This window comes from Ascaphus truei, chromosome 7 (assembly GCF_040206685.1).
Source record: "Ascaphus truei isolate aAscTru1 chromosome 7, aAscTru1.hap1, whole genome shotgun sequence".
Taxonomy (NCBI): Eukaryota; Metazoa; Chordata; class Amphibia; order Anura; family Ascaphidae; genus Ascaphus; species Ascaphus truei.
This window is the reverse complement of record NC_134489.1, coordinates 28,365,608-28,384,158: the sequence shown is the minus strand read 5'-3', so window position 1 is coordinate 28,384,158 and position 18,551 is coordinate 28,365,608. Positions and strand designations below refer to the sequence as shown.

Below are 18,551 nucleotides of genomic sequence, written 5' to 3'. Positions count from 1 at the left end.
GGTCGCGTTAGTGCAGCGCGATCTAGTGACGTTAGTGGTAGCTCTACAGTTAGCAGGAGCGCTACGGTTTACAGTACATTGTGGGAATTGAGCCCCATAGCCAGCAGTGTGAGGAATATATTGTTCTAATTGTACCACTGAGCATCCTGGATCCACACCGAGGAAGTGAGCTGCCACTGTGAAATCTGAAGCTGTCCGATAGCGATCTCCCACATACGAATACGCCCAGATACGAGGATGTTTCCACTCACCTGATCAGGAGAGAATGGCAGCGGTCATCCACAGAGAAGGAACCAGTTGAATGCTGTAGCGGTAACATGTACCCTAAACATGCCCTGTGTTAAAGAGTGAACCTTCTGTACGTGCAATAATTACCACTTAATATTGTCACAATACATTTACATTTTTACGCTATGACAGTTGTGTGCTGTCTCTTTTTCTTTTCACATTACATGAGCTAAATGCTCTATGCATTGGGATTTTTCCCATTGGGCCATATACGCACAACCTCCTTGTGACTTAATTATCTTATCATTTACGTATCTTTGTATATATTCAATGATGTCACCTAATGTAAATGATATATAGGATCACACAAGTAATGAAGTTGTCATGACATCGGGAATGCTAAATAAAAAAGCACAGTTTGCTGAACGCTAAATTGCAGGAACCCTGTTGGCACTGGGAAGTTGTAGATTTATTGTGATACGCGAGTTTTCTCTAGATTCCAATAAAACAACAATTGACTTGTGAGGTCTCAAGGGCTCATGTGGAGGTCAGATGTTAGTTGATTACATTTTCATTAATGATATATCCTATTTAAACAATTTATAGGTCAAGAGACAACACATACGTACAACTGGAGAATCCATCAGAATAATAGAGAAAACATTATGAACGGATTTGTTTCTAAACTGTGATATATACTGTATACTAGTAAGAAGAGGCGCATTGTCTTATGTATCTTCATCCCTTGTCTTTTATTCCATGGTACCAGCATTATGTCAGCCACCTCATTCTGCATCACTGATCCAGTGCATCCACTGTATTTTCAATTAATGGCTCTGTAGCAGATACAAATAAATGAGGATTAGTGTCATTATAGGTTTTACAGATCAGGCATGTTACATCATTTCAGGTAAAGAACTCGGCAGGTACCGGGGATATTCGTATATTTTTTCCACCATGATTATTTATATATGTTCAAAGATATCTAATAGTGAGATCTGCTTTGTGCACAGAGGTACATACCACACATGTAATAACAGGGTCCAACTAATTACAACTTAGTTCCCAAACATTATTATTAATTTATAATAATAATAATAATAAAATTATTGTTATAAGTAAATACACATAATTATGGGATTATTCTGAAGACAGCCCCATACAGTATGGGGACCAAAAAGTTGGTACAATTTTTTATGCACAGAATGGGGTCTAGGTATAGTGTCCTTAAAAGCAATTTTTTTTGTAAAGATGACGCACAGAGGAGTCATAAATGAATGCGACTTTGTGAGTCCATGTATAAAACCGATTTTGATGTGTGTGTGGCATGTCTATCAAATGTTTGTTTATTAAGAAAACAATGACACTGGCTGTGGAGTTGGACATGGAGTTTGGATGTTGTTGGTGCACAGGATACGTTTTAAAAACATTGCCAGCCTGCTCCATTTTGTTCCTCAGAAATGCATCGAATTGTCCATCAACTTTTTTCTTCACATAAAAGACAAATGCAATTATATGGAAGAAATTCTTAGTGCATTCATATGTATAAACATGGTGCACCCCATACAAAGAGTGAGAAAATGTGCATCAAATGTAAGAACATGAATAAGACTGGACCAACAAATGCTGCTTGTGATTTTTGGTGAGAAATTGGGATTTTTTGATGAAATGCAATCTTTCGATTTCTTTAAAAAAACAACTATTCTTTATATATTGCCCCTGATATCTTACTCATTTTATTTCTGTGTTGTTGGGTAATGTTTTAAAATGAGTTATGCACCTGGATGCTGGGAGGTGTTTACTTGCAGCACCAGAATATATTCTCTTTGCTTTATTTTGTAATGGGCTTCTCCACATTGCAGTACCTCTACTATTCAATAATAGCATCAATCCTTCGGTGTCACAACCAACGCAGTCGCGTGACAGCGGCATTGAGGACACTAAGGCCTTGCATGCTGCAGCGTCCGCTGTGGCGGACGCTGCGCTCACCAGAGCCCTCCCCGCAACGGCGCCGGGCCCGCTGCGAGGGGGGGCCGCAGCGCTCGCGCGAGAGCTTCTCCTGCTCTCAATAGAATTGAGAGCAGGAACTCGCGTCGAGCGGCTAGGCACGCCCCCCGGTGGTTCAGCCAATGAGGGCGAACCTGCCGGGTGACGTCATGGCCGCGCCTCCGTCACTCCTCCGGCACGCCCCCCCCCCCCGGTCTCTGCTCCTGCAGTGAGCTGCAGACCGGGGAATCGCCGGAACGCGCAGCCGAAAGCGCGGGCGCGCATTAGAGCGCCGTGACCGGGGCCTTAGCCTTAGCTTTGCTATATCTGTATTTAGCATCATTGATGTATATCTGGGCATGCATTTCATTAGAAAGTCAGAGAAGGTAGGAATACTTACTTATGGTGTATGAAGCCTTGAATCCTTTCTCTTGCTTATCGCCATCACTGTGTAAGTAGAGCAGCATGGAGTTCCCAGTAGACACCTGGATGGGAACTTCATTCTCACCGCAGGAATGGAACAGCAGAGGAGAATCAGGGTTGTCACCATCAAAAATAGACAGGTAGTCAAACCTGCAGTTCGCTGCATTCTCCACGAAGAAGTCACTTATATTTAATACGATCTGTGTGTAACAAATACATAGAATACATTGTTATCAACATGCACTGGATCTATTCCCCTTATCTTTATTGGCTCACTGGAGAAGGACAGGGTGGAATAAAGAAAACTTTCAATTATTTGCCAAAGCCAGATAACCATATCAGCATGTTTAGATTTGCTTAGGGAAACCAATGCACTGTTATATTATTTACAAAATGTTATTTTCTGGCCAGCTACGTGGGATTGTACCTTTAAATGGAAAATAACCTATAAAACAATAAGTTATCTTAATGGGTGCCTTAAAGTTGCTATATGTATCCATATACTTGGATATACTGCATTGAATCTCAACCACCCCAGTGTACATCTGCTTTGCCCCAAAGGCGGACAGCCTGATGGGGATCCCCAATAGCTGCTCCCCTCTGCACAGGACCAGCGTGCTATGGGTTAACATTTGCTTGTACTTTGTGGAACGTCAACCCCACCCACTGGAATGTTAATGAGCCAAGAGGACACAAAGAACTGTTTGTTAACAGCTGCATTGAATCACAACCACCCACTGTACATCTGCGTTGCCCCAAAGGCGGACAGCCTTTGGCACAGCCAAGGGGTGTGAGACGTTTGTTGCCATTCGCTGATGTTTGGTGATGTTAAAGTTCCTCTATTTCAAACTGAAACTTACAAGCCCTTTATCCCCTGTACCCAATTTTCCAACTCTATCTGTCCATGAAATGTCTGTGAATTGACTGTATAACCCTGTTCATTTAATGTAACCAACTCTGTGCCCAGGACATTCTTGAAAACGAGAGGTAACTCTCAATGTATTACTTCCTGGTAAAACATTTTTATAAATAAATAAATAAAATACTTCCCTGCTCATTAGAGTCCAGGCTTCCTTTTACTACTGTACTCATTGGTGCAATCACTGCTCACCTTGTATCCAGCAGGAGCAGTGATATTGAAGAAGCAATCCAGGTTATCGTAGTATGTGATAGGGTATCCAGGAGAGGTGAAGGTCCTTGATGGGGTGTAGAACGTCCCACCACATCTTTCTGGGAGGAAATATAAATTCAATAAGTGAATTGTTTGCTACTACAGTATGTATGTATGTATGTCTTTATTTATACAGTCTAGCGCCATTAATGTACATAGAACTTCACAGTAGTAATACAAGTGACAATCATATAAATAACAAATAATACAAATAACAGGTCATGGGAATAAGTGCTTCAGACATAAAAGTAACATTTAGGAAGAGGAGTCCCTGCTCCGAGGAGCTTACAATCTAATTATTATGCTATTACAAAACATTTCTAAGCAGATAAGGTACTGTATATACTAAAGCACTCTGTAAATCTTACTACTTTTATTATTAACTTTTCTTTTAAATTACAACTCTTCGCCCATTTTAGTTCACAGTAAGGCCCACAGGTAATAAAATCAAATCCATGATTTCCGGTGGAATGGGAGGTAAGGCGGGTTCCAAATACAATTCTAGAACAATATAACGTGATATTCCTCCTGAACAAGTATCCCATCCAGATAACGTAGTGTAATATAACTGCCCTTCCTATGTGCTCTGATATCTGTACGTTAAATGAAGAGTTTGGCATGAACTAGTGTTGCAAGTTTATTTGAAAAAAGGAACATTTTACATCTATTTTTGTTCATAGCACGAACATGTACCCAGCACAGAACATCGAATACACAATTACAGACACAATAAATCCCTGAACCAAAGAAATAGTAATTTCATTTTAGAGCCTTTGCAACTATCCCCCTCTATATATATGCCCCTTTAATCCTATAAATCTTGCTAGTTTCCAGAAAATAATTCACACACCTATTGTAAGTTTCAGTGGCCAAGATCAGGCAGGACAGAGATATTATGTAGAACAGGAGGTCAGTGGTTATCATTTCTATAAACTTTAAGGCTGCATGCAAGCATGTATGTATGTATGTATGTATGTATGTATGTATGTATGTATGTATGTACATCTTTATTTATATAGTGCCATCTATGTACATAGCGCTTCCCAGCAGTGTGGATGTACGGAGAGGGGGTCTCTGGGAGTTGGAATGTGGTATGGGGTCTCTGAGACACCTTGTGGTATGCTGACTGGACCCGGTGACGAGAGGTTAATCAGTTTGTGCGAGACTTGCAGAATGAATGTCTGGGAGGTATGGGGAAGTGAAAATAGAAGGATTAGCAAGAAAAGATGGTTTCCAGGCAGTTTAGGGATCAAAATAAGATTACGGAAAGTTAGGGGGTTCCCTATAACAAATATGTGCTAAGCAGAAACATATATCTTGTATATGGGCATTGTATTGATTACCCCGTATACAAATTGTGTAATGTATACCTGGCTGTTAAGTATACATGCTTCTGTATCACTAATAACTTGAGACCGAGCCTTTGAGACTTCCTCATGTTGGTCTCCCTGCATACTGTATGCTTGAAGTAATGCAAGAAAAAAAGGGGGAGCACAGGTTGGGGGATGAAAGGGGTTACAGATGATTTTGCTCGGGAGTATAAGTTCCCAGACTGGTGAACGTGAGGATAGTAGAGTGTGTAATAACATAAACACTTACACGGCCTTGTGCAAATACTGTCACATCAAGGTTTCTTTTCTTCCTTTCTTCTGTGTTCTCCTGATGTGAAATGTATTTTCTTCTGATCCAGATGATAGTTTCTTCGATTGACCAGCAAACCTCAAATGCGGTTTTTCCACCTGTTCAACCTGGGCTCCCCCTTTTTTTCTTGTATTTCTTCACTATTAAGGATCCTGGATAGATCCTTTTGGGGTTTTGAGTCACAGGAAGAGACCACGAAGCAGATGGGAACCTTGTAGGATTTATAAGGTTGTGATGTTCTGAAAAGAACTATTGATTTCCCCCATACAGTACATGTCAGTTTGGGTAGCGCCCGGGTACCCCTCTTTGATACTGTATGCTTGGTAATAAAAATCGTTACTCATTTATCCTATTTTGGCCTGGATATTCGATTATTGATTCCGGCATGAACAGCAGTAATACATGTGACATAATAATATAACATAGTGGGAATAAGCGCTTCAGACATGAGAGTCACATTAGGAAAAGGAGTCCCTGCCCCAAAGAGCTTGAAATCTAAGTGGTAAGTGAACTACTAATGTGAAGTACTATGCACATTAATGGAGCTATATAAATAAAGACATACATACATAAGTAGAAATAACCTACAGAGACTGTAGGAGGGTTTTCATGGTCACTAAAATGTACCTGTGTTGTATATAGCTTTGAAGCCAGTCGCTGTAACTGTCCCATCACTGACAAACTCAATCAGCATCAGGTTTGTGGAGGAGATTAGTTGGGGGATTTCTCCAGACCCACAAGTCCTGTCCAGTAACACAGGGGATGTCTTACTTGCTCCATCATAAATCTTAATGTAGTCAGAGACACAGTTTGTAGAAAACTGCACATCAAACGCTTCAAACTTCAGGGAAACCTGAAAATAGGAATAACATAGGAATTCAATGTGGTTTTTAAAGCAGTTGATTTATATGAGTAACAAGCAGAATGTTAACCTCTCTATCAAGTGAAGTTGACTTTATAATCATTCTAATTATTAACTCTTAGCTGACCAGAGACCCCCAGAATCCCATTGCTGTGTAGGGGATAAAACAAAGTTACGGGAAGGTAGTGTTATGGTTTTCTGTTAATGCTGCAAATGTTAAAACTTCAGATAAGGGTCACTGACCTCCAAATATTATTTGGTTAGTTCCATTATTCACCCACTTTGGTTAAACGTAAAGTTACAGTTGGGAAATAATGTGAGATGCAGGGTGAGGGCAAATCAGTTGAGAGTCAGTGATCCATAATTGGACATTACCATAACTTTAACTTAACATACTTTCTAATGTAAGCAAATTTGTTTATGTAAGAAGCACAAAGTAAACAGACTTTGTCACCTGGTTACTTTCGTCTTGTGTTTGAGTTGTGGGTTACAGTACATATTACTCTCAGGAAGTAAACGCCTCTAACATCATTTGTATTGTCTTGATACTTTTGAAAAATGTTTTCCGTTTGTAATATCCCAATTTGTATCATTTTAGATAATATACCACATTACGCCCCATATTTATTAAGACACCTTACAGCCCATTCATTTGAATAGTGATTTACAGCACTGTGAGGTGTTCCATGGCATTGCACAGTCTATTAAATATCGGACTATGAGTGACGGCAAAAGTAGAGCAATTCTGGATCATTGCAGTTGTATCAAATGAGTATTGCTTTAAATGGGCCATTTTTTACTTTGATACATAAGATGCAGTGTGTTTGCTTCAGAATTGTACCACATTTGCCCTAATAGATAGACCCCTATGTGCCTTATTTTGTTAAGTATGAATTTTGCATTAATCCCATGGATAAGTTACCTGATCATATGGGGTCCGTATCAGCCAGACACAGTTGTCATTATTCGGGTATGCAGAGGGGTAATTGGCTGAGGTCACCGTTCCACTGGGATGAGGGAGCAAAGAACTACAGATATCTGAAGGGAGGTAGCCAGGAATTGTAATATTAGCACAAGTACATCGCTCATAAATGTTCTCACTCCTTGATCTCTTTAATCATTCTTCCTACTTCAAATTCCATCAGAATCAAGAAATAAAGTAGTCCTAACTTGAATTAAAAACAAGGCTCAGTATTTAAGAGTATCTAACACTAAGCTCATGACAGGGCTGCAGACAGATTTCCAGCGGCCCCGGAGTAGAGTTACGACCGGGCCCCCCTCCCTCCATGTCGGCAGTCTTGCGAGCAACCCCCCCTTTTTCAAACCTCGAGCTCCCTCTAGTTCCCTCCTCTTCCCATGTATTTCTCTCCCCTCTGTCTCGCTCCATCTCTTCTCTCTATCTCCCCCCTCGATCAATTAACCCACTCTCACTCAATTCCTACCCCCCAGCATGTATTTCTCTCCCCTCCGTCTCACTCTTACTCTCTCTTTTCCTCACTCTCTCCTCTTACTCTCCCCCTGCCGTCCGTCAATTACCCCATTCTCACTCAATCCCCCCTCCTCACACTCATTACCTCCTCCTCCGACACAGACAATCCCCCACAAAACACATACCAAAAAACCCTCCACCCCCAAATACATATAAAAGAACACCCACCACCCAAATACATATAATCCCCCTACCCCCAAAAACATATTAAAGAAAAACAACCCCCAAATATTTTTTTAAAACACCCCCTAAATACATATAAAAGAACCCCCACCGCCCAAATACATATAACCTCCCCACCCTAAAGACATATTAAAAAAAACAACCCCCAATATTTTTTTTAAAACACCCCCAAATACATATAAAAGAACTCCCCACACCCTCCAAAAACATGTAAAAGAACCCACTCCTCCACCCAAATTCATATAAAAGAACCCCCACCCCCAAATACATATAAAAGAACCCCCCACCCCCAAATACATATAAAAGAACTTCCACCCCAAATACATATAAAAGAACTTCCACCCCAAATACATATAAAAGAACTTCCACCCCAAATACATATAAAAGAACTTCCACCCCAAATACATATAAAAGAACTTCCACCCCAAATACATATTAAAGAACTTCCACCCCAAATACATATTAAGAACCCCCAAATACATTTAAAAAACATATAAACCCCCCACCCCCAAATAAATAAAAAACAAATACATATAACCCCCTCAAATACATCTAACCCCCCCGTGGCCCCCAAGATATATTTATCTACCTTGGGGATAGTCAAGCCAGGACCGGTGACTGTTGGGGACCTAGCTGGCGACCTCTGGCTGGGCCTGGCTGCCGGTACTCTCGCTGCCGGCCTCGGCTCTCCCCAAGCTGTGGGCCTCCCTCACTCTGTCCCACAGCAAGCTGCTGGTGCGCACCGGACCTCTCTCATATGCCAGTGCGCGCCGGAAGCTGAGCCAAGCTTGCTCTCAGGACGTGTCGATATCAGAAAGGTCTGGTGCGCGCCAGCATCACAAGTTCAGCGTGAGACAGAGTGAGGGAGGCCTGCAGCTAGGGGAGAGCCGTGGCCTGGCAGTGAGAGAACCAGCAGCCGGGCATGGCCAGGGGTCAGCTGGGCCCGCCACAACCACCTGCCCAGGACACCTGTTCCGGCTCTCCCTCCCCAGTCGGCGGCCTTGGCTCATGGCAACCTTACCACACTGATACAGCTTGTTAATTTTAGAGATGTCCAGCGAGCTCAGTCCATATCCCTGTCCAATTTGTACAGATGGATCAGGCTTGGGTACTATGGTATCTTTTCCAGATGTATTACTGAATGTATCCCTGGGACAGAGAAATCGTGTGAGAATATATTGATCTGTATGTGGTTCTGCGGAGCAACGTAATGTTAACCAAACCAACTGTGAAATGGTAAAGTACCAACATGAAATGAATAACTTATTGGTACAGTGATGTGATGGGAAGGCACAGAAAAGTTCACAAATAACATTCTTTAAGTGATCACATACGCAAACTTGTTACAAAAATCAGACAAATATTTCACAGCTGACTCTACAGTGTGTGGGGTTTTACCTTGCATAGTGCATTACAGACTCATAGTCATATTCCAGTCCCATATTATTAGAGTCATATGGGTTAAAGTTGTTGCGATCTCCTATGAAGGGTGGAGAAAGCAAATACATTAATATTTTATGTTTCTTGAACATGCCTAAGGACTATCTATTGTGTCTATGTTAACTGACACCGAAGTACATAGGGCCATATTTCTTAAGCGCTATTCCATAATACACCTTCCTGTGCCGGAAGACACCTTCTGATCCCTTAACTTGAATGGGCCATAAAATGTCTTCAAGCACCGTAAGCTGTCTCATGGCAGTGCACTGCTTAGTAAACAAAGGTCAAAATCTTTTAATATAATAACTTTCAGCACTATGATAAAATGTACACATTTTGCAACTTACCTGGTGAGATGTATTGGTACATGATAGTGACATAGTCATCCCGGTCACTTCTGCTGTGTTCGTGGACAAATCCAAGAGCATGGTTTATCTCATGTTGGATAATTCCTTTATACATGCAGCCACCTCCTAAAGACACATGCTGAATACCACCTTTCCTCCCTATGCCAGACCAGCACCTGGAAAAAATATATGGCAAATGGAAAAATAAAATACATAAGCACAAAGTATAAAGGTTTAAACAGCACTCAATGGCGTAACTATAGGCGAAAATGTGAGAATGGTGCAGTGGGAACCTGGAGGGACCCTATTCCCTTCTTCACATAAATATAACCCAAAAGAAGGAGTTTCCAGCACTCAATCCAATAAATGAAGAAAAGTAAGTAAAGTGTAAAAAAATAATTTTACTAGAACACACACTTATACAGAGCATAAAAGTATTAAACACAGAATATATTGTCAATGTTAATCGCACAAATGAACAATACATTGTTACCCACCAGTATGAAGTGTGGAATAAAATATATGGTGTGGGAGAGACGGGTAAGGGAAGGAGAGGGAGGAGGAGAAGATAAGGATTAAAGGGAAGAATTGGGAAATAAGGGGGGCAATGTTTCGGGGCAGAGAGCCCCTTCTTCTGGCTCATTCCCCAAGATCACTTTTATCCCAGGTACTTCCCTTACACCCTATTAGGGTAGGTCTAACTGACACAATGGACAAGTATACAGATACAGTAAAGAGACCAGGCAACCTGATTATGACCACAGTATCAAGATATCCCAAAGGGAACACAATCCTATATATCGAACACAGCATTAAGGTACACACTAATTGAGTCAAGCAGAAGGGCACAGAAATAATTAAGTCAATATTCTAATGCCCTTAATAAGCAACAAATGAGGCCAACAACTAGATTAAATGTGGCACAAACCAGCTATAGCTGCTAAGAGTTGTGATAGGAACAAATAAGCTGGTGATGATTACGTGAACCAGACAGTCAAAGCAGCTGGAGTAGCAGTGAAAAGTATCAGTATCAGGCGTCCTGCAGATACTTTTCACTGCTACTCCAGCTGCTTTGACTGTCTGGTTCACCTAATGATCACCAGCTTATTTGCTTCTGTCACAATTCTAAGGCCGCGCTTATAGTCCCGGCGACGCCACATCAGAACAAGTGTATTGAATCTAGTTAATGGCCTCATTTGTTGCTTATGAAGGGGATTAGCATATTGACTTCATTCTTTCTGTGCCCTTCTGCTTGACTCAATTAGTGTGTACCTTTATGCTGTGTTCGAAATATTACCCTGTTGGGTTATTGCCAGTATTTGAAGCTACTGATTAGTCTAGGGCACATTGGAGGGGTTAATACCACCTGGTCCGGTGCTCAAAAATTAACCCCCAGCAGAGTGAACCGATTTAAAGTTGTACAGATCTCTTGTACATTCAGCAGGAGTATTGATTATGTATATATATATATATATAATGACATGTCCATATCAATTAGAACGTTGTGAGTTTTAACTTTTCCTGATGTCCGAATGAATCTAGGAAGCCTGATGCTGCGCTGGTGTGTAACTCAGAGCTCCCACTTCAACTGGCTCTTAGGATTCAAATACACATAAGATCCCACTGGCATAAGCTTCAATGCACCATAATGTGGAAAGTGTTTTAACTCACAGTCTCGTTGGACGAAGCTCCCGCTGTGCGGGCTCCCATGCGCTGATAGCAGAGTAGAGTGGTTCCCACGGTGAGAAGAAATGCCGGTGCACAGCAATACAAAAGTACAACGGATGACCAAAAAATAAAGTGTTTATTGAAGCTTGGCAAACATATGAAATGGTACCAGAGGTGACACTCAAATGCATTTCACATGCAAAGTGGGAACCACTCTACACTGATTAGTCTAGGGTTGTGTTCCCTTTTGGATATTTTGATACTGTGGTCATAATCAGGTTGCCTGTTCTCTTTATCTGTATACTTGTCCATTGTGTCAGGGAGACCTACCCTATTAAGATGTAAGGGAAGTACCTGGGATCAAAGCGAACTTGGGGAACAGGCCAGGAGAAGGGGCTCTCCTCCCCGAAATGTTAGTCCCTATTTTCCCCTTTTACCTTTGTCTTCCCCTCCTCCCTCCCCTTCCCTAACCCCGTGTTCTCCCTACACTTCATACTGCTGGGTAACAATGTATTGATCATTTGTGCGATTAACATTGAAAATATATTCTGTGTTTAATACTTTTATGCCCTGTTTAAGTGTGTGTTCTAGTAAAATCTATTTTTTTACACTTTACTTACTTTCCTTCATTTATTGGATTGAGTTCTGGGAACTCCCCCTTACTTTCTGTACTAAAATACATAAGGATTGATTTCATACACAAGTTAATTTTTTTTTTAACAAATTGCATTTTAATAAAACCATTTTAACTTTAGTATTAAATCACATTTCTTTTGCAAAAAACAATTCTGAGATCCTCATAAGGAGAATATTTGAATATATGACAGGTGAGGACATAATTTCAAGCATCCCAATAGCCTGCACTCATGGCTATTGTCCCACACCCACAGTCACACCTACCACCCATTGTGGCCAAGCACTCCCATCTAGAGCAATGATTCTCTCACCTGCTGCCTCTGTAAGTCTCCCATCATACAACTTAGATTGTAAGCTCTATGGGGCAGTGATTTCCTTTCCAATTGTCTGATTTTGCTGCAATTATTGTATTATTATAATTCCCTGTACTGTATTCTTTGTGATGTGCTGAATACACTTTTGGCACTGTATAAATAAAGATAAACATACATACCAGTGGTGGGATTCAGCCGGTTCGTGCGAACCTGTTCCTGGAATTTCCAAAGTTTACACGAACCGGTGCTTTATTCTGGAGATGTTAAAGAATTTCCTGGTAGTAGAAGAGAAGGACTGCAGGGGAGGAGAGCCATCTAGCAGTCTGACCCGGAACCTCTGGTGTCTGCTGCTAAAGCGCGCTCCTCACCTCAGGCTGGGGCCATAGAGGGGGTAGCAGGGCTGAGGCGCGCTGACGCTGAGGCTCGCCTGCTGAAATCTGCGAGATTTCATGCCCATGCAGGTGAGCCAGCGGGCGCGATCGGGAGGCGGGGGGAGACTGAGGGAGACAGGGCAGTGACATCGCTGGGCCAATCGCCCGCGACGCACCGACGTCAACGTCATGGCGCCGACATCACGGCGCCGTGACGTTGTAGCTGCTCCGCGCTGATTGGATGTTTTCAGCCGACAGCGCTCTGAAAAACAGTTTGGCTGTTGGCTGAAAAATCCAGCTCCTCAGCACGCCTGCGGACGCTCGCGTGAGCCCCCTCTAAAGACATCCTCATGCAGGATGCAGGGGCTCAGCGCGGAGCGTCCGCACGGCGCAGCATGGACGTGCCTTCTATGGACTCAGCCTCATGCTGTTATGCTCCTGCTCTTCACCCCCTCTACACCATCACCTGTGCCTGTGTCCACATAGGTAGACATGGTGGAGGGGGGAAATCTGAGGGGGACTGGGGGAGATCTGAGGGGGACTGGGGGAGATCTGATGGGGATTGGGGAGATCTGAGGATGACAAGGGGGACTGGGGGAGATCTGAAGATTCTAAAGGGATATCGGAGGTTGATGAGGGAGACAGGGGGAGATGTGAGGGGGGCTGGGGAGATCTGAGGGGGACTGGGGGATATCTGAGGATGATGAGGGGGACTGGGGGAGATGTGAGGGGAGCTGGGGGAGATCTGATGATGCTGAGGGGGACTGGGGGAGATATGAAGGGGACTGGGGGATATCTGAGGATGATGAGGGGGACTGGGGAAGATGTGAGGGGGGCTGGGGGAGATCCAATGATGCTGAGGGGGACTGGGGAGATCTGGGGATGCTGAGGGGGACTGGGGGAGATATGAAGGGGACTGGGGGATATCTGAGGATGATGAGGGGGACTGGGGAAGATGTGAGGGGGGCTGGGGGAGATCCAATGATGCTGAGGGGGACTGGGGAGATCTGGGGATGCTGAGGGGACTGAGGGAGATGTGAGGGGGGCTGGGGAATCTCTGAGGGGGACTGGGGGATATCAAAGGATGATGAGGGGGACTGGGGGAGATCTAAAAGTGGTGAGGGGAACTGGGGGATATGTGAGGGGGACTGGGGTAGATCTGAGGGGATCTGGGGGATATGTGAGGGGGACTGGGGGAGATCTCAGGGGGACTGGGGAGACCTGTGGATGCTAAGGAGGACTGGGTGAGTTCTGATGATGCTGAGGGGGGTGGGGGATATTTGAGGATTATGAGGGGGGCTGGGAAAGATGTGAAGGGGACTGGGGAGATCTGAGGATGCAGAGGGGGACTGGGGGAGATCTGATGGGGACTGGGAGAGATCTGAGGATGCTGAGGGGGACTGGGGAAGATCTTATGGGGACTGGGGGATATCTGAGGATGATGTGTGGGACTGGGGTAGATCTTAAAGTGGTGAGGGGGACTGGGGGAGATGTGAGGGGGACTGGGGGAGATATGAAGGGGACTGAGAGAGATATGAATATGCTGAGGGGGACTGGGGAATATCTAAGGATGATGAGGGAGACTGGGGGTGATCTGAGGAAGACAGGGGGAGATCTGAGGATGCTGATGGGGACTGGGGAGATCTGAGTGGGACTGGGGGAGATATGAAGGGGACTGGGGGAGATGTGAGGGGGACTAGGGGAGATATGAAGGGGACTGAGGGAGATATGAATATGCTGAGGGGGACTGGGGAATATATAAGGATGATGAGGAAGACAGGGGGAGATCTGAGGATGCTGATGGGGACTGGGGAGATCTGAGTGGGACTGGGGGAGATCTGGGGGGGGGAACTGGGGGAGATCTGAGGATGAGGGAGACTGGGGAGATCTTAGGATGATAAGAGGGACTTGGGGAGATGTGAGGGGGACAGGGGGAGATCTGAGGGGGACTTGGGGAGATCTGTGGATGATGAGGGGGAGAAGCTGATGATGATGAGGATGAGATATGATGATGATGATGATGAGGGGGAGAGCTGAAGATGGTGATTTTTTACTGTGAAAGGGTGGTAAGGTGAGAGAGAACCGGTTGCTAAAATTTCAAAATCCCACACTGATACATACATACAATAATAATATTGGATTGTGTGAACAAAATAATTGTCATGATTTAGTATTTAATAGTAACATGTATTCTTTATGTAGTTGTCTTAGAAAGCAGTGACGTAACAAGGGGTCCTCGGGCAATGTGGTGACACCTCTGCGTCACACGATGTTGTATCTCCATGTGAGGTCACATCACCAATGCAAGGCAGCGTCACATGATGCAGAGACGTCATGGTGGAGGGCTGCTCTGTTACAGAGGCCCCACTCTCTCCAAGGCAATTAGTTTCATTGCTGTGGGGAAGAGTGTGGGGCCTCTGTAACCGCTTGGGGGTTATTCAAGCATCGAGAGGGTCCTGGGACGTGCCCGGGCATCCGGGGTGGTAGTTACGCCACTGTTAGAAAAACTTCCCTATATTATTTCTTTAAAGGGCATGTCACTAGTTACATTTAGATGTATGTACAAGCTACTGGAAGAAAATTAAGCACAAAAACTGGGCTCTGGTAATCAGGCCTGTATAAACGTTACAGCTGTTACCATATACTAAATACTACCAGTGCTGCACCTGTGACAACACAGAGTCCTTTGTCATTGGTGGATAATATAGATCTGCATATCTTTAATCCTCCTTAGTAATTGAAGCAGAGAATATGATATCAGATGTCCCCTCCAGTCCATGAGTTCAGACCAAAGGGCTAATTGAACACTGGCACAGTGAGTAAGACATGGAACCCTATATTAAGGGTGATTAAAATTTCTCGCCCCCCCCCCCTGCCTGATGTAATCAAAATCACATGAAAAAAAAAAACCTTTATTAAACGGTATACAATGTAAATACAAATATGTCTAAATATTTACATATTTCAACAGCTCGCGCTTGGAAAATTAGGCTGCATCCACGCTGCCGCTGAGAGCAGTGACATCACCAACTCTCCAAGCATGAGCGCTGGGTGCACGAACAGGAGAGGGATTGGTGTCCTGCAAAATTTTGCAAGCGTGGATCAGGGCTATTTTTGTGTGTGTTTGTGTGTGTCTGTATCAATTTTGTTTGTCTCCCCAAGCGCCAAGCTTGGGAGAGCGTACATGCACAAAGGCAATCCTTTTGGGGGGGGGGTCGTTCATCCACCTCTTTGCTACCTCCCTTCCCTCTCCCCCCCCCTTTTTTTTCTTCCCCTCCCTGCTCTTTGGCTTGCTATCCTCAGTGTCATCCAAACTCCTACCTACAGTATTATAATTTTTTTTCCGTTTTCAATGTTGTGTTTCCACTGTTTTGTTTACATTATTTCTGTACATTCATAGTATGAGTGATATAGTGGCAGCCGACCCTTTCACTTGCAGAGGTTTGCAGCGAAGCAGGTTGCCAGCAGAGGAGAGCAGGAACACTGCACTATTGCAGGGCAGATACCGGAAGGAGGGGCGTATGACTTCACCTAGCTCAGGCGTGCTCCTCCCCTTACCTCCGAATCCCCACGTATGCGCGCACACACAATCACGTGGCCACCACCTGCACTATCCTGTTTGGCCGCCCGCCCACGCACATCTTCTTGGCCACCCACACATAGCATTTGCCGGGCCGCACACCCAGGTTTCTCCGCACGCCGCCTGCGCCTCCCTAAATAATCTTGCGACCCCTTACCCCCCCAGTGTGCGTACCACTGCATTCCATCACAATGCATACACACACTCAATCGCTTCACACATACTCAATCACAACACACACACACAATCACAACCAACAAAATCACAACACACACACACTCAATCACAACACACAATCACAACCAACACAGACAACACACACACCCTCAATCACAACACACAAACAGCACAAACAACACACAACACACAACACAATCACAACCAACACAACACACACAACACACATACACAATCACAACCAACACAGACACAACACGCCCACACACACTCAATCACAACACCCACACACAACACACAATCACAACCAACACAACACACACTCAATCACAACACACACAGACACAACACACACACTACACACTCAATCACAACCAACACAGATACAATACACACACACACACACAATCATAATCATGTCACACACTTTGACCTGGGGGGTGGGTATGCTCCGATCCCCCATGCTGCTGAAAACAGGGGCGGGAAACAGACAGCAAGAGAAGGAGAGCTTGTCTGTGTGCAAAGAGAAGCCCCACCCCCTCTGCAAGACAAAGAGCAGAGAAGCAGCCTCAGCACAGAGTTTCTTGGCCGACCGTGCACATCTTTGCCCGTCCCCAGGTTTCCCCGCCCCCAGGTTTCCCCGCACGGAGCACGCGCCCCCCAAATAATCTTGCGCATCCCCAAGGGGGCGCGCCCCCCAGATTGCGTACCACTGATTAGGGCTTAGTACTGCCCTGATACTTTGGATCTTTCTGCTATATTACACTGCTATGGAGAGTGTTTACGACCCTGTTACCAGTAACTGCAACATTTTGCTGACCTGTTGTGAGTCCCAAGACTGGGAGTTTAGAAAGTGGTGAAAGAACAGCCATGCTATAGTCTCCTGACGCACAAGACACTGGTAATTTAACAATATGTGTTCTATGGACTTCAGTTAGTAAGCAATACTTCTTACATGTTCATTGAACCCATTATGATAACTCGCTGTGAAAATCACGCCCCTCCAATGTGAAGAGCCTCCATATGACAGATGAGTCTGCTGGCTGCTAGGGTCCTACCCCTACTAAGCACAACTACCAAAGGTATGGTTACTGTGTTGCCTCTGGGCTCCCCTCACTTCCGCTCACCTCCACTCATCGCCGCTACGGTCGGGAGCGCTGTGGGTGCTGTCGGAGACCAAGGCGGACCAGCTGTCAGTCATGCGAGGCAGGAGGGAGGTTGCGGTCAGCAAGCAGGGAGCTGCAGGGATCGGCCCATCAGTTAGGGACACGGCCCCTGTAGTACCAGAGAGATTGACACAACCTGGACGCAGTGGTGAACTGGCGATCCGGTGGTCTGGGACCAGACCACCATATTAAGAGACTATCTTCCAAGGTCATACAATCCTTGCGGGAGGTCACCCCACGTGGAGGTGGACATGATTGTTGACAACAACCGTCAATGAATCAGTGGATCCCACCCTTCCATTGTCATCTTTACTGGGTATCGGAGCACGCGGCAAGTACTACAAGTGCACCAACTGTAAACACATTAGTGGGGGCAGCGCTGTCTCACACATTTGGGCGGGAGTTGTTACACGTGGACACCAGGGTGGTTGAGTGCCGAGGCCCCCTCAGGTTGGGGACACTATCGCCAGTGTGTGGGCACCGCGTTGGTGTATATTGAAGGGAATGGTCGTGCGTGATCGGGTGGGTGGAACTATATATATATATATATATATATATATATATATATATATATATTTATTTATATATATATGCATGCTCAGTATTAGTTTGCCTGCAGTAAAACTGTTATACGTATTATCGTGTGTTTTATTGTATGGGGTTCCGGTAACGGGGTTATTCCACATAGTAGCCCATACAGGTGGAGGCGCTACCGATTGACGACTCAGATACACCCCAGGCTCCAGGCAGCGGAGACTCAGGCCTCCTGTGAGCAGGTAAAGCAGCACATAACACACCATAGCCACCATATCTCTCAGGGGGTGGGGGAAAGTGCGCTACCCTTACATTGATAGAGCAAGTAAAGGTTT

General features: G+C 44.6%; 1 protein-coding gene across 1 annotated transcript in view; it reads right to left on the bottom strand.

Moving 5' to 3' along the window:
- LOC142499932 (embryonic protein UVS.2-like) overlaps positions 1-18,551 on the bottom strand; it is a 40,352-nt gene that overhangs the window by 9,207 nt on the left and 12,594 nt on the right. Inside the window, exons 6-12 of the mRNA XM_075609987.1 lie at positions 9,771-9,946; positions 9,382-9,463; positions 9,005-9,132; positions 7,234-7,349; positions 6,077-6,302; positions 3,749-3,867; positions 2,615-2,837 (exon numbers count right to left, since the gene is read on the bottom strand). Coding sequence (XP_075466102.1) covers positions 2,615-2,837; positions 3,749-3,867; positions 6,077-6,302; positions 7,234-7,349; positions 9,005-9,132; positions 9,382-9,463; positions 9,771-9,946 — 1,070 coding nt within the window. The remainder of the gene's footprint in view (positions 1-2,614; positions 2,838-3,748; positions 3,868-6,076; positions 6,303-7,233; positions 7,350-9,004; positions 9,133-9,381; positions 9,464-9,770; positions 9,947-18,551) is intronic.